The 15,653-nt window shown below is 49.4% G+C and overlaps 1 protein-coding gene across 3 annotated transcripts in view; it reads left to right on the top strand.

Annotated features, from left to right (window-relative positions):
• HYDIN (HYDIN axonemal central pair apparatus protein) overlaps window positions 1–15,653 on the top strand; it is a 108,655-nt gene that overhangs the window by 21,400 nt on the left and 71,602 nt on the right. For all 3 annotated transcript variants that reach the window (XM_090149737.1, XM_031615478.2, XM_090149736.1), the window contains exons 7-9: window positions 341–465; window positions 7,311–7,512; window positions 10,666–10,849. In XM_090149737.1, coding sequence (XP_090005863.1) covers window positions 341–465; window positions 7,311–7,512; window positions 10,666–10,849 — 511 coding nt within the window. The remainder of the gene's footprint in view (window positions 1–340; window positions 466–7,310; window positions 7,513–10,665; window positions 10,850–15,653) is intronic.

The following is a 15,653-nucleotide window of genomic DNA, read 5'->3' as shown; positions in this document are numbered from 1 at the left end:
GGGTCAGCTTTGCATGCAAATAGCAGTTTGGGGCTCTGCTGTTCAAAAACAGTTCTCCGATTGAGTTGCTAGCAGCCTGACTCCTGAGATGCTGCAGAGAGGAAGAGCTGGATGCAGAATATGGGGGAGAAGAGGTCACTTTGCACCATGTGGTTTTCTGAGGGCTGAATCTCTTCAGAAGTGGGGGAAAGTAGCAGCCCGTCTGATCCTATGTATTCTGTTCTTACTCTGCAGTGTTTTATCTGCTTGGTGAGGTGAGGCGAAATAGCCTTAGATCCTGGAAGGGATTATTATCTCCAAAGCTACCGTAATATCTCTGATGCCTGTCTTTGCATTGCAGCCCTTTCTCTGTTGATCCTTCCATTGGGACCCTTGGGATTGGTGACACCGTGCAAGTAACAGTGGAGTTCCTCCCACTGAAGACTGGGGACCACTGCGGGTCCCTGGTGGTTCACTATGACACAGGTGAGTGCTGGGCAGCGTGCAGTGCATGCCTTCATTCTGTTTGGAAGGCAGCAGATGTGAAGTTTCCCCTGCAAGCAGTTTCTGAACCTTTTCTTTCTGAAACATCCAGATTCAGAGAAATCTGGATGTCTCAGTTTTTGGAGATGCTCAAGGTCAGGCTGGACTGGGCTCTGAGTGCCTGATGGAGCTGCTGGTCTTCCTGTTCGTTGCAGAGGAGTTGGACTACAGAATCACCAAGGTTGGAAAAGACCTATAAGAGCATCCATTCCAACCATCCACCAATCACCAATGGTTCTCACTAATCCATATCCCTCAACACAATGTCCAAACATTCCTTGAATACCTCCAGTGTGACTCCACCACCTCCCTGGGTAGGGAGTCAGTTCTCTGCTTGGGCAGCCAGTTCTACTGCTTGACCACTCTTTCAGAGAAGTAGTATTTCCTAACATCCAGCCTGAATCTCCCCTGGTGCAGCTTGAACCCACTGGATGACCTTCATGAGTCCCTTCCAACTCAAATGATTCTATGATTTCATTCTATGAAGTAATGGCGTGGGCTGAGTCTGTCCTTCTATGTGTCCTGTCTCGCTGTGTCCTGGTGCATTCCTGGGAGACCAGGTCAACATGCTCCCTACACACCACAGTGGTTCCATCGTTCCTTTTCTTCCTAGCAGCTCACTTCCCTCCTGAGATGGAGTGAAAGACAGAAGGACTTTCATGGTCTGCTCTGAAAACCCTGAGTTTTGTTCTTACAGGGCTGAAGCATGTTGGCCCCATAGTGGTTGGTTGACCTGTCCCAAAGTGGTGAAGTGTGTGCAGCTGCTTGCTGTGGGGTGGGTGACATCCCAGCCACCTACTTGGGGATGAGCCCACGATCTCCCCTCTGCCTCTCAGCACGGCACTACAGCTATTTTTAAGTAAACTACAGATCGAGGAGGTGAGCGAAGGAATAATAAAAAGATTATCTGCCTAGCTTGGCAGCATACAAACAAGTAAAATGCTGCAGAGTTGAATTGTTGAAGTGAAACTGAAACATTTAATCAGTCATTCCCCAAAGCTGCTCATTGCAGGGGTGGTGCAGAGCTCCAGCCTCACGGTGGGGCTGGGCTGATTTGGCCAGCACCACGACCTGCATACAGAAAGCAGCCGTGCTGCTCCTGCAGAGCTGCCACCAGACTTGGTTATGAAACGAGCAGTAAGAGCAAAATAGCAGCTTAGGATGCTGGGAGGCACTTTGCTGGCACGGCTGTGTTTGTATTGAATTGCTGGCTTGTGAGTGGCAGTAGTTCTCCGTGGGTCAGTTGGTTGATTTGTAGGATGGGGTGCATGGTGTGCAGTTTTTGTAGAGGTTTGGGTAATGCTTTGGTTAGAAATTATTTGGATAAGTGTGAAGAAAATGTGTATGTAGTGAAAATCTGGCCTTGATGCTCTGCATGTATCCCCCGTGTATGTGTGTCTGTATGCATGAAGTCCCAGCCTGCACTGAAAAGGATGGGGTTTGAGGTGTTCTGGGCTGCTGCACGTCCCTGTTTGTCACCTCGACATCAGGTGGTGGTGTGAGAAAGAGCTGATGAACCCAGCCTGGTAAGCCTTCCTGCTGGGAAGGGTCCTGCATTGGCACCACAAAGTGTCTGGCTGGTGCCTTGGGTCCTCCTGGGTGACTCCCAGCCCACACTATGTGGTTATGGGAAAGCAAAATCAGTGGATTTGAAACCAGACTCAACCAAGCCCATATCTGTAAAGATTAGTTATTCTTTTAGCTCTCAAGCAGTTCTCAAGTGAGATGCCCAGGATGCATATGAACACAATGACGTCTATGTCAGATGCTTTATTGCAGTGACCAGAGATGGGCTGGCTGTAGAAAGTAGGTGATGGAGAAGCACTGGGAAGTGTGGAAGGAGAAGCCTTTCTCTGCTCCCTACAGTCCTGCCTTCCGTTGGACTCCAAGAAGCACTGCAGTATGATATGAGAGGTGATGTCTGAGCTGTGGGACCCCATTCTGGATTTCTGCTTGGCTGTTCGTAGCACCTGTGAGTCTTAGAGGACTTGTGCAGCTCTGAAATGACTCTGTACAACTTTTTTTTTTTTTTAATTTTCCCATTGACCACCACATCCCTTGGGATCCTTTTGTCAGCACAGGAAGCTTCAGTAATTAGCAAAGCCCCACTGAGCTTGTGCAGAGCTGACAGACACTACATACTGAGATGCTTTTATTGCTGTCAGTGATAAAAGTAATTTGCAGATCGTTTTTCCTTCCTCTGTGAGACTGTGATGCAGAAGCCTGGGGGCAGGATGTTTGAGGGGAGAGATCAGAGGTGGTGAATTTTAGGAGACGTATCCAAGCAGAGCCAGCCCTCAAGCAAGAAAGCCTGCTCTGTTATTGTCCTTCCTGCTCGTGGTGCAGAGCTCCAGCAAGCAGCTCCCTGGGATGAGGTGCAGGCTGGCAGTCCCTGAGCAAGAGCCCCATCCTAAAGCAGATCTCAGCTTGTTTGCTGAGGGCCAGACCCAGGCTCATCGTGCTCCCTGGGCTCTGCATGCTCAGAGCAAAGAGGGGAGAGCTCAGCTCCTTGAGTCATTGCAACGAGGGCAGGTGGAAGGTGCCAGCAGCATCCGCCTGCAGCTCTGCAGTTGTCAACCAGATTGGGTGAGTTTTTGCTGTGTTGGGTTGTTGTGGCCTGTGGGTTTTCCCCATTGCAAGTGGATGAAGTGACACACAGATGGGCCTCTGGAGCCCCGTGTCCTAGCTTCCAGCTTGTGGGGAAAAAAATGGGTGTTTCATCTCAGATGGGAGCTATGAGATCAGAGGGAAAATGAAAGGCGTGTTTAACCATAACTAATTAAGGGGTGATGTGGAGCTCTTCAGTCACCCATGGAGTGACAGCACCATGGTGTGATGAGACATTGGGGGCTGGTGGGGATGATGGGTGGCTGCAGAGAGCAGTGACAGCGAGGAAGCAAAATGTGCATCAGTGGTGTGGAGGCCATGTCCCATCATCCATGGGCAAGGAGGAGCTGTCAGCTGCAGCTGTGGTTGTTCTGCTCCTGCATAGGTGGGGGTTGTGAGCCAGGAATTCCATCACTTTGGGATTCTGAATCCCTTTGTCCAGCACCAGTTTTATCTGTGCTGGTAAATGTATGAGGCCACCCCTGCAAGGGCTTTGTGGTGTGCTGGTGATGGCTGTAACCGTGCAGGAAACTCGTTGAATCTCAGCCTGCTTTCTTTTAATTGCTGCTTGAGGCTAAACAAATGAATGGGTCTGCCAGCACCCCTGAATCACAGCTACCAGCAAAGATAAAGCATCAGATAACAGCACTGCCCTGCTGTCATCTCCATCTGTGCTCACGTAGGCTTTGGAAGGGTCAACTGCCTCTACAGAGCTGTTTTCTTCCCTTAAGAGCCTCCTTTCCAAGGGTCTTGTCATTCATCTTGGAATTGCAATTGGTGGCTTCCAGGAGCTTGTTTGAGAATGAAATGAAAATCCTATTGATTCAGTCTGTAGAGCAAACCTTTGCCTTTCTCTTTTTTTTTTTTTTCCCACCCACTGATTGATGTGAACAGGCAGTGGGGTTTAGCTGGGGCTCAGCCCTCGCTGTGCTTCACATTCCTGACATCACTCAAGGCAGAGCGCTCTCATTTGTCCCAACTGCAGCCAGGATGGAGCAGGCGTGCTTCTTCCCTGAGCAAACCCACTGCCTCTTACAAGAACTTATTTTTGGTCCCTTGAAAAGTTCCTTTGTCCTCAAAAAGGGTTGGGATCCATCCAGCACTGATCTAGCCATGCAGGTTCACGTGGGCCAAGAGCTGTGATCATCTTGGGTAACACACAGAGGGGAAAAACGTGGGGACCATGGGCTGCTGGGTGAGAAAGCTGGAGGTGCATGGCGTGCTTTCCTTCCTTCACTGCTGAGAATTCCCAGCACTTTGCCTGGTTCCTGCCTGATTTATAGCCCTGCCTCGCAGTGGCTGGGAGGTAGGTGAGCAGAGGGAGGTGATTTTTGGAAGCAAATGAGGTGTAAAGTTAACGTAGCTCTGTGTTGATAGTGGCAGTGCTGCACACCAGGCTGAGGGCTGGTAACCAATACCCCATACAGCTGCACGGTTATGGGCTTTTATAGCTCAGATCAATGAGAGTGAGGGGGTCTAATTTCTCCCCAGAGTGCTTATTTATGTTGAAACAGCTAACAAACGGTTCCTGTTGTCATTCCCCTCGTCTAGAACTGCTCTCAGTAATGACTTTTTTTATACTGATTCAGATAAAGGTGTCCTACCTCTTGCAAACCTTTGCCCCTCACGAGGGCCTTGTGAGTGGGGACAGATGGTCCCTCCCTCAGCAGGAGAAGGGCTATGCTGCATCCATGCTCAAACACCCCCTCACAAATCCCTGCTATTGCAACCATGGCGTTGCACCAAGGCAAGCACAGGCTTGGTGCAGGGAGATGGATTGGGAAACAGCCTCAAGTTGCCCCCAGAGGAGGTTCAGGTTGGATATTAGGAGCAATTTCTACTCCAAAAGAGCAGTGATGCAGTGGCGCAGCTGCCCAGGGATGGGGAGAAGTCACTAGAGGTGTCCCAGAGCTGTGGGGATTTGGCACTGAGGGACGTGTGCATGCTGGGGTGGGCTGGGCTTGGATTTGGTGGGCTTAGAGGTCTTTTCCAACTTCAATGTAAGGAGAGCCTGTTTTGCTCAATGGAGAGGTCACAGCTGCCACGTTGGCCATTGCCAAGCAGTCACTGCTTTGTTTGCCTCCATTTCTGTCTCAGGGCTGCTTGCATTTGGGGCAGAACCCTCTTGTTGCCATGGGCTGGCTGGAAGGAACAGCAATATGCTGTCCATGTGACAGATGCAGGAGAATTATTTATCCCAGATCAATCCTGAGCTACAATAATATCTTCTGAGCAAAGAGCTTGGCTTTATTTTTCTTGCGTTTCCAGTGATGTATTGGCAGGATCTGTCTCCTTGGCTGTGTTTATAGCAGAGATGAGAGCAAGACAACCTTCTGACAAGCTGAGTGAATGAAAATAAACTTGCTTTCTGTGCTACCCAGCTATTCCAGGGTTGGCTGTGGGCTCCCCTAGAAGAGGTGAGGGGATGCAGAAGAATATTTGTCTTGTTTCCAGCTTCCTTAATGGAGCAGTGATCAACGAAGGGGAAAATGCCAGCTGTGATTGGTAGGAAAGCATTCTTCATAAAACCCCAAATTTGTTTTGAAATCTTGTTTAAGAATTCCCTCATCCATTCATTGAGATGTACTTCCAGGCTAAACAAAACTTGTCGTTCTATTTCAGAGCAATTTGTGCTTCTCTGGAAACTATTCCCTCTTGCAATATGCAGCTCGTATAGTATGAGAAGAATTCTGAAAGGTGCTTTGGCTTTTCTAAATCTCCTCTTTTTTAACTCTTTCCTGCAGAAATAGGGCCCAGGAAGGATGACCCACTACTAGATTCCTGTCTTGAGATTACAAAAGCTTACGATGTGTGAAGATGCCTGTGCCTGCAGTCGTGCAGATGAATGCTGGAATGAAACAGCAGTGTTTCTGTTGTTTCAGTGTGCACGATTCAGAAGTGCACAACCCAAAGCATCTGCTGTAAGGGGTGCATAAACCCAACTCTCCGTTTCCATTTCAGGCATTGCTTTGTTGAGGTTGCAGAACAAGAGCTGTCTTGTTCTTTCTGTCGAAAGTGTATCCAAAGCATGCAAGGAGGAGGGAACTGACAGCCTGGAATAAGGCAGTGTTCTGTAAATAATGGTAGGGCCAGTAAGCCTGGGTCCAGGGGATGTTACAGTAGAGCAGAGTGGCTTGTCCCCAAGAGCAGCAGCAGGGGATGCTGAGCAGAGCATGGAAGTGTGCATATGCCATGTTCCCCCGTGGGCCCTGGGGCTGGCAGTTCTCAGGGCTGGAGGCTTTGGTTTCATTTTTGTTTAATAGCTGCTGATGGTTTTGTCTCCTGAGAACGTGTCCAGGTGCTCTCTGGATGTAGAGCTGTGAGCCTCCGTCCTATGGTGATGTGTTCTGAATGAATGAGCATCCCTTGATAAAAGCACTGCTTGTTTGTTCAGTGTAACTTCTGGGAATGTTATCTCAGATTCTTGTCTTATGAAAAATTGCACCATTCTATGATTTCTTGGGTCAGGGCTCCTCTGGTTGACTCTGTGCCATGTACTCACTGAAGAGGAAGGGCAATGATCTGACCCTTCTAAACTTCTTTTTTATATGATAAATCATCCATTATAATATAATCCCTTATACAAAAAGGATTGTCCACCCCTTGGAAAAGTTGCTGGTTCTCTCACAGTGTAAACATAACTTGAATGCCCACCATTGTAACTCCCTTGAAAGACTCAAAGGCTGAATTCCTCACGTGTGGGGTGGAATGGATGGCTAACTGTAGAGATTTGCTACTTTAAGGATGAATCTGGCTTCATTCCCCAAAAAGAAGGGGGTCTTTTCCCAGAACCAACACCATTCTACTGCGTTATGGCTGGATGCGTGGTGGGCAATTGCTGTTGTGTTATGGTAGGATTTATTGAGTCCATCCAGCACGTGCCCAGCTCTGTCCTTGTGTTGTTACATGGCAGCCTTTAAGACATCTTCACAAAACACGACAAGGGTGGGCACAGCTTCTACACCTCTGTTCTCACCTGCATCCCATTCTGCTGTAGGCTTTGCTTGTTCCTCTGAACATCCCTTTGGCCTCCATGCATCTTTCTTGTCAACAAGAAGGGGCTGAGAACTGTCAATCCAGCTAAAAGCTGTTGCTAATTGCTGTTAGCAGTGCTCTGCTCTGTTCCTTGTGCTTCCACCAGCAAATGGGCTGAGCGAAGGCTCTCTTTTGCTTTATTCCAGGCGAAGATGTTCTCACAAGCCTGTATGGAGCGGCGGTGGATGTCAACATCAGGCTGGACAGGAACTCCTTGATGATTGCAAAGACTTACCTCACGCTGGCAAACCACAGATCTGTAGTCATCCACAACCGCAGTGAGATCATAGCCCACTTCCAATGGAAGGCTTTTGTTACTCAGGAAGAGGAGGATCAGCAGAAGCTGAGGTTGGTGTGCGATAGATTCATTTCAGGGTGATGCTCTGCCAGGGGTACAGCTCGTGCGTGGCTTTAAGTGGCATTGGTGGTTTTGAATGTCCTCAAATGAGTAAACCGTCACAAGCATCAAGATGTGTGAGCTTCAGGCTAATGCAGCTGCATTCTTCCTGTTCCATTTTTGCCTTTATTCCATCTGGGGATGCTCATCTGGGGAGGAGATATTGATTGCAATGACTGCATTTCCTCACATCACAAATCCATGCTCTGTGGGAGCACAAACCCATGAGATCTCAGGATCCTGGGGATACAGAGGGTCCAGAAGGCTGAGGACTGCGCTGAGAAGCAGCACTTAACATTGCTGCATATAGCATAGCTATTATAAACCCACTGCAGTGCCTTCACTCCAGCTTTAATAGGAAGATGTTGTAGAGCTCTTTGTTGGCCCAGCAGGTTCCTGCTGTGGGGCATCGAGTAGTTTTGCCCTTTCCAGGTTTCCAGCACAACAAGATTCTTCTGCCTGTCTTTAGAAGCTGGAGGGAGCTCTGGGGAGGAGGGAAGATGGGGCTTGGAAGTGCCTTTGGGCTCCTGCTCTGTGCGGCAGTGAGAGGTGGGGCAGGTAGTGAGAGTGATGCTGGAAGGGCCAAGGGTTGGGACAGGTCCTTCCAGGAGTGCCTTTGGTGAAGCTTTGGTGAGATTTCAGTTTTAGGCAGCAAGGAAACACAGCCTGGGGGATGATGAATTTGAAATTACACTTAAAAGCTTGAGCGATTTGGGGAATTGTGTGACTTTTCAGACTTGGATGGATGTAGGTACGTTGGAGTTACTCCGAACCCACAGCTGATTGGGAAACTGCCTTAAACTGGAGCACTTTTTAAGGGCTTCTGAGCAAATAAAGTTCAACATAATTAGGTCAGAAATGCCTTGAAGGCCAAAGCTAGTTTTCCACTGTTCTCTATTTTTAATTACACAGAGTGTGACTTCCGTGCAAGCTCAATGTGTTAAAAGAACCCTCGTGACCTTCTCTTGGTGCTTCCCCAAACGATTCCTTCAGCATCTCTTCCCACCTGCCCATCTCACATTGAACCCTGAGTCATCCAAAGCAACCAGGTTTCCTCACAGTTAACTTCCACCTGATTTTTTTTTTTTTTTCCCCCCAGTTACATCTGATGTCATGCCAGTTTGTGTACTGGGCTTTGGCCAGAGCGTTCTGGTCTTCCTTGCTGCAGGCCTTTGGAAGCATCCTAGAGCCAATGCCAGAGCCCTGCTGTCACCCTCTTGATGCACACAATGCTATTATCTTCCTGCTTGCTGGGGCTGCCCATCCTGGGAGGTGAATCTGAACCTTCCACGATGCCCAGAACTCTGTACTTCTGTCCAGGAATCAGTCACCTTCGTCCACAAGGAGCATGCTTGGTTCCTTGAGGCAGCAGCATCTATGCAGAACCGTTGAGCTTTGCACAGGAAGATCCAGAACTGAGCCTGCAAATTGAGAGCGCAACGATGCTGGAGTTAGGGCTAGTGTGACCTCCTTTTCAAATCATTTGGGCTTGAAATTATGGGAAGCCAGTAACTCTGCAGCATTTCTGTGCCCACATCTGCTGCTTTGCCTTGCAGCTTGGTGGGTACTCACAGGGTGGGGATCCTACAAAAGGTGCCTTCACAGTCTCTGGGTAAATAGACAGATAAAGGAACCTCCATAATAAACATGAGTGCACTTGGATTGTGCATGCATGCTTGGATGCCCCAAGATGTTCAATTTGGAGCCCACACCGGGTAAGTCTGCGTTTTTGCACTGTTTCTCTGCAGTCAAGGAAGAGACAGCCTAAAGTAAGAGAAGCCCTTGAGGTCTCAGAACAGTTCTTCATGGGGAAAAGCAGTGCAGGACCTTGTGCTTGGATGTGACCCTAAGTGGCGTGGATCCTTAGGAATGTCAGGGTTCTGCTCTGTCCCCCTCCTGGAGGACTTCCTGGGATCCCATGCTGGGATCCATGCCCATGGATGGAGACTGGGTTCAGGCTCGCTCACCTCAGTGACCTTTCCTAATCCCCTGCTTTGTAGGTCAGCCATGGAGAAAGATTTCCTATTACACTATGGGGAGCTAGCCAAAGCAAGTATTTTTGGCACTGGTGACAGCATTTGCCTGAGGCTCTGTCTGTGTGCAGCTAGTAACGGCTGTGACTGTATTTCCTTTCTAATTGCATTTGAATTTAGCTGGGTGATGACTGCTATCCTTTTCCTTCTACGTCACCTCAATTTGCTGCATATGGAGCCTTCCACCCACTCCTCTGGAGCTGTAACCTGCTGGGTCTTTGTGGCTGAGGACTGTTGTGTGAAGGGGGACAGCAACATAACAAGGCACGGTGCTCTTTTCTCATCACTTTGTGGTGATCTTTGAGCACCAGAATTATTTCTGCTGTGGCTACTGGTGTGGGGAGAGAGAACTGAGTCAGGTTCTGCTGAAAGAGCCCAGAAGAAAGGGAGAAAATGAGGTTGTCCAAGACTAACCTCGAGGGTCTGAATTCAGAGGTTCTGACTTATTTATTGAGGATGCTCAGTGAAGTCTCTTCCACTCTTTTTATGGGTATAAAACCACTAATTTCACAGATGTGATGTCTGAGTTCACGAGTTTGCTTTTAAAGTGGTGAGAGACCTATTGTGGAAAGACCTACAGGCAACAGAAGCAGATTCTGTGCTGTGGTCCAATGGGGAAAGAGGGTGGCTGATGCTGGGGAAATGCAGCTGAGATCCAACCTCTTCCCCCTCCCCAACCCCTTCCAGAGGAAAGCACTGTGGTGGTTGCCCCTTGGTATTTCTGTTCTCTGTGTCCCCTTGAGCAGCTCTGTGGGTAGGAGAGGCCATCTGAGGTGATGGATGGATGCTCCATCAGTTGGCAGCTTTGGGCCAGGAGCTCTTTTGAGGGGTGCTAGCTTTCAAAAACACATTCTTAGCTCGCAAGCGAGGAGCAAAGCACCCTGCCATGCTGGTGAATGGGTGGTGATGACATGATCCATGTGGGACCCCGGGCTCTGGGTGAGCCCCTTGCTGTGCTGCAGCTGCTGCTCCCCACTGAGCACGTTGCCGACCCTCCTCTTACACGGCAGCCTCTGCAAATGTGTTGCTTATCCAATTATCCGCTTGGTTTGTCTCTCCCCGTGGCTCCAGGCTGTGTCACAGGCTGCGGAGGCAGGAGGAGGATGAGATGGATCGCTTTGTTGATGAGTGCATGGTGGATCCCTCTCTGCAGGAACGCCTCTCCGTTCTGTCCCGTGTCTTCCAGAACCACCGTGCAAAAGTGCAGGGAGACTCCATGCTCTTCTCCGATGACATCTTTGCCATCGAGCCAGTGGTAAGCAACACCTGAGACCTGCCTCCTGTTCTTCCCCCAATGCAGGCTGCATCACCCCGTGGCACCACTTGGCTTTCCCTGCTGGGGAACGGGGATGGGAGTAACTTCCACTCAGCCCTGTGATTGAGGGCTCTCTGGGCCACGTGTGGTCAGCTGCTGTTTGCTGAGTGTGAGTTCCTCTCCTCCGTGCACCTGTCTGAAACGTGCTTGGAGCTTGCAGAGGTATCAGTTTGGGCACACCTTACATATACTATATGGGAGTTAAAGGACATTAAAGCACTGTCAGTTCACGTATTAACCCTGCCCCCAATGAAACAAAAGGAGGCCAAATTCAGGTTTAATCACGGAAAAGCCAATCCCTTCCTATAGTCTGGATTTGCTCCATGTCTGTGTCTCCCATGCGAAGTCACCTGTGAGCTGGACACAAGACTGGCAGGGTTGAAATAGGCTTTTTATTGCACAGAGGTACAGAAATATTTTTGATTTTCTGCGTATTTAAACAAAACTCCAGTTTATTTCAATCAACCGGAGCACCCCGTGGTGCATGGAGCAGAGTTTGGAGCATATCCCAGGGCTCAGGTCTGCAGGGAGGTGTTTCCAGCATCACCCCTCTTCTGACTTCCTTTAGTTATGGAACAATCAGCTCCACGTTCAGAGCTGTGCTCATGTCCCTCTGCCTACCACAAGGGTTCCTTTTCAACAAATAAATACGTTCTCCTCTTTATCAAATGGCAGAATCTGAAAAGCTACAGGTTCACTTCCCCTACAGGTTCACTTCCCTTACCTTCCCTCCAGTGATGGCTCCGTGCCCTTCTGCTTTGATAGATGCCCTCTGTGCTCTGTCACGTAAATTCCACCCAAAGATGGGACCTTGGTGCCTTGGCTGACCTTCTGGCCAATGATAGTGGCTGCTTCCCTTCCCTTCAAACATGCCTGAGGGCACCTGGTGGAAATGATCTGACCCTTGTGACAAGGGACTGATTGATGGATGAATTCGCCTTCATCACCCTCAGACTGTTTGCAGAGGTCAGGAAGCTGTTGGTGCCATAGCAGCCTCGTCACCTTTCTGGGCAGGATGGCTTTGCAGACCGTTTGCTGCCATCTGTGGAAGCTGCAGCAGATCACTTCAGTCCACACAGGGTTAACTCGCTGATGAAAAATAATAACAAAAAAACGAAGAGAAGGCAGTGATTTTGGAGCTACCACGTGACCATAAACATTTTGAGCAGCCGTCCAAGCCTGTGGGAAACAAGCTGTTATGCAACTCTGACTTCCTAAGCGCATCTCCAAGTCAGTTTAATTTATTTTTGCAAATGCACAGGGTCTGTCAGCAGAAGCAGCTGTGCTGGAAGCCCAGGTGGCTACCACAGGGCACAGCCCTTTCTTTTTGCTGCATCCTCTCCACCACAGCCAAGCTGTAAACACGTGGGAGCTGACTCTTTGGAAATGGAAACCAATGGGTGGGGAGGATGCAGATTTGTTACTGTCCCACTGCCCTTGACGAGTCATCACTGTTATCAGGAGTGATCCCTTGGTGTTGTGTGTGAGATCTATGAGATCCTCAGGTCACAGAGTTGTGGGTGTGGGGGATCCTGCAGCAGGGAAGCATCCACAGCAGAGCTCACTGCAAGGCGCTCCAGCTTTTGGCTGGAGGTACCATCCCATTGGCAGCACTGGTCCATCCCACAGCTCGGTGTGGGTTTGGTTATTTATGGTCGGAGGTAGATGTGAGTGATGGCACTGCTGTTCCTATCGGTGCCCTGAGCTAGCAGGGTGCACCCTGGGCATCGTTTCACTAGTGGTCGAACAAGAAGTGATGACCCTAAGTTGCACTGTGGGGATGGTCAGGTTGGATAATGGGAAAAATTCTTCTCCAGAAGAGTGGTGGGGCACTAACACAGCTGCACAGGAACTGGGGCTTGTCACTGTCCTTGGAGATGGTCAAAAACTGTGTGGATGTGGCACTGAGGTCTAGAGCTGTCACAGGCACGGGTGTACAGTTGGACTAGATGATCTTGGTGGTCTTTCCAACCTTAACAAGTCTATGATTCAGTGCCACTGTTTCTATGATCTTTAGTTCAACGTCCACTGCATCTTTTGTGCTGCACCACCCACCCACCCCTTGCAGCCTGCCCAGGGCTGATGTAATGCCAGCAGCGTTGCAGTATCACATTCCCAGCACCTTGTGTTGAGTTTCTATCCTGGATAGCATCCATGGCAGTTCTCCCTGCCCTGTCTCAGTGGCTGTTCACTGCTGGGGGCTTGAGTCTCACACACCAACCTCAAAGGGCGGGTAATGAAGCATATCCTTTTAACCAGCAGCCATTCTTCTCCCCTGGGGTAGCGAGAACGTGGTGAGGAACCTCTCCCACAGTCTACTTTAATTTCCCAGGAGAAATAACTCATAATATTTTCTAGCTTTATAGTCTGACATACAGCAGTAATGAACGGAGAAATGACCAGAATTTCCCAGAATAGTTATGCCTGTCTTAAAGGGATTTGTTTTAGTCATGGAACAGTAGAATAAAATGTAACTGATAATTTCTTCTTGCCCTCCAACCTTTGAATCAATCTGCCCATCTGACAGGGACAGGCTGCCAAAAGTTTTCCGTGCGAATGCATGGAATCCTGTAGAAGAGTGACTTCACATCAGCTCAGGAGACTGAGCCTTTTAACAGCTGGTTCTGGCTTTCTAGTGCTGGATGAGTGAGGGGCTCCACTGGCAATGCTGCATTCATGTCTATTGCAGAGCTGTGCTGGTGCATGGAGGTGGTATCTCACCCATAGGAGTTGGAGTCAGACCCTACAGTCTGATGCATTGCTTCTAGGATGTCTTTCAGGAAGTTTCCACTGCTGTAACTACAATGGCTCCCAGTGGCAATGCAGGAATAAGGCAGTTTCCTTCTCTAGCGTGGCTCCTACCCACCCCATGTGCTGTATTCTTTTTCCTGTTCAGGGCAAGAGAAAACAAGCCCTGAGAACTGAGTAAGCGTGGGCATTGTTGCTTCAACTCCCTAGGTAGGTTGGTCCAAAGTTGACAAGACCCATAAGGATTCCTCCAAGGGGCACTGAGCTGGATGTCTGCAGGGAGCACTTCTGCAAACACACCCCAGGGCTGGGGATGGCATGCAACTGTGCTTTCTGGGGCCAGCACTCCTCTGGTGGGTTGTAGGGACCCCAGAGGGGAGGAAGGGGCTGTCCTCATTGACACAGAAGTCAGGGTTTAGGGTTGGTGGATAACATTGGATGGTAGCCCAAAGCTTCCTCTAGGTTATCCTATGTCTTAAGGATGTGGTTTGGTGGGCATGATGGGTTGATGGTTGGACTACTGCTCAACTTTGAATCTCCAGCTTGGATAGAGAATCATTAAAGTTGGAAAGGACTACTGAGATCATCTGGTCCAACCATCAGTCCATCCCCTTGATGTGCACTAAACCACATCCTTAAGATATAGGATAACATAGAGGAGGTCTCAGGCTATCACCCAGTGTTCTCCTAAACACCTGGGCGTTATGGCCTTGAAGAATCAGCCTTTTTTCCTTGTGGATCCTGGGACCATTTTTTGGGAAGCTGGAGCTGCTTGGAAGGTCATCACCACCCCAAGAGGAGTGGGGATGAGCTGTGCTGTGGGCAAGATCCTTGCTATGCCTCCACTTCTGCGTGCTGCAAAGCAGGGAGCTGGGATTTGCTGAAATACATCTGTTACGAAGCTCTCCATGAGCTGCAGTGGCTCCCAGCCCTGTTTCTGAGCTGTCCCCAACTCCTGTCCCTTCTTGCTGGCCCTGCACTCAGGTCCCCATGCACTGTCACGCTCTCCCTGCTGCTGCCTCTATGTGATATTGCTGGGGCTGTGCTCCAGCCCAGTGCCAGCTCTATTTCTATCACAGATGTACTCATAGTAGAGTTCCTCAAATCCCAAAGTCAGCTAAACTTGCTCAGCTAGAAAACTGCACCGTTGGTAGCAGATACATATTCATCAGGCCAATGGCTTTTTAATTTTCTTCCTTTCCTGCTTAGGTTCATTTTTTTTGCTTATGAATTGTATTGTGCTTGCTTCCATTAACGGGAGATGTATTGCCTCTGTCAACCTTTGAGTAATAACCCAAATGCCCCCAAGTGTCCACGGGGCCAATAAGCCTGGCTGTGGTGCACAGAGCAGACTGGTTAGTGCCATCAAGAAGCCATCTGCTGCCTTACAGTGGGAGAACCTTGGCTGGTCTGGGTGGAAGGAGAGATGCACTCTGACCTTCCCAGGCAGGGCTGGGCTCAGTGAGAGCTTGTTCTGCCTCACCACCCTCTGTGTGTTGGTACTTTTATCCTCAAGAGAAGAATGAACAGCAGTGGGGAGTGAAAGCTTGAGCTAGCTTTCCTATTATCTAACCTGAATGAGGACTTTTACTTGGATTGCCCCGAGCCACTCTACTTCATCCCACTTACTACTGAGCATCCTGACCTGTACTCCAGTTACAGGGCTCAGGATGTGCCAACCTTCCTGCTTAATGCCCCTGTACCCCTGTGAAGGCTTCAAGCTTCCCAACCACTCCCACCACTTTGGCAATGTCCTTTCTCAGCTTGAGTCTTTGTGAGGATGATGATGCACAGCAGGTGGTGAGGCACTGAATAGGTTGCCCAAGGAGGCTGTGGATGCTCCATCCCTGCAGGCATTCAAGGCCAGGCTGGATGTGGCTCTGGGCAGCCTGGTCTGCTGGTTGGTGACCCTGCACATAGCAAGGGGTTGAAACTCAATGATCATTGTGGTCCTTTTCAACCCAGGCCATTCTATGGTTACAATATCCTAATGGCA

Source organism: Phasianus colchicus, chromosome 13 (genome assembly GCF_987193195.1).
Source record: "Phasianus colchicus chromosome 13, bPhaCol1.hap1.1, whole genome shotgun sequence".
Taxonomy (NCBI): domain Eukaryota; kingdom Metazoa; phylum Chordata; class Aves; order Galliformes; family Phasianidae; genus Phasianus; species Phasianus colchicus.
This window is presented reverse-complemented; position numbering and strand designations above follow the sequence as displayed.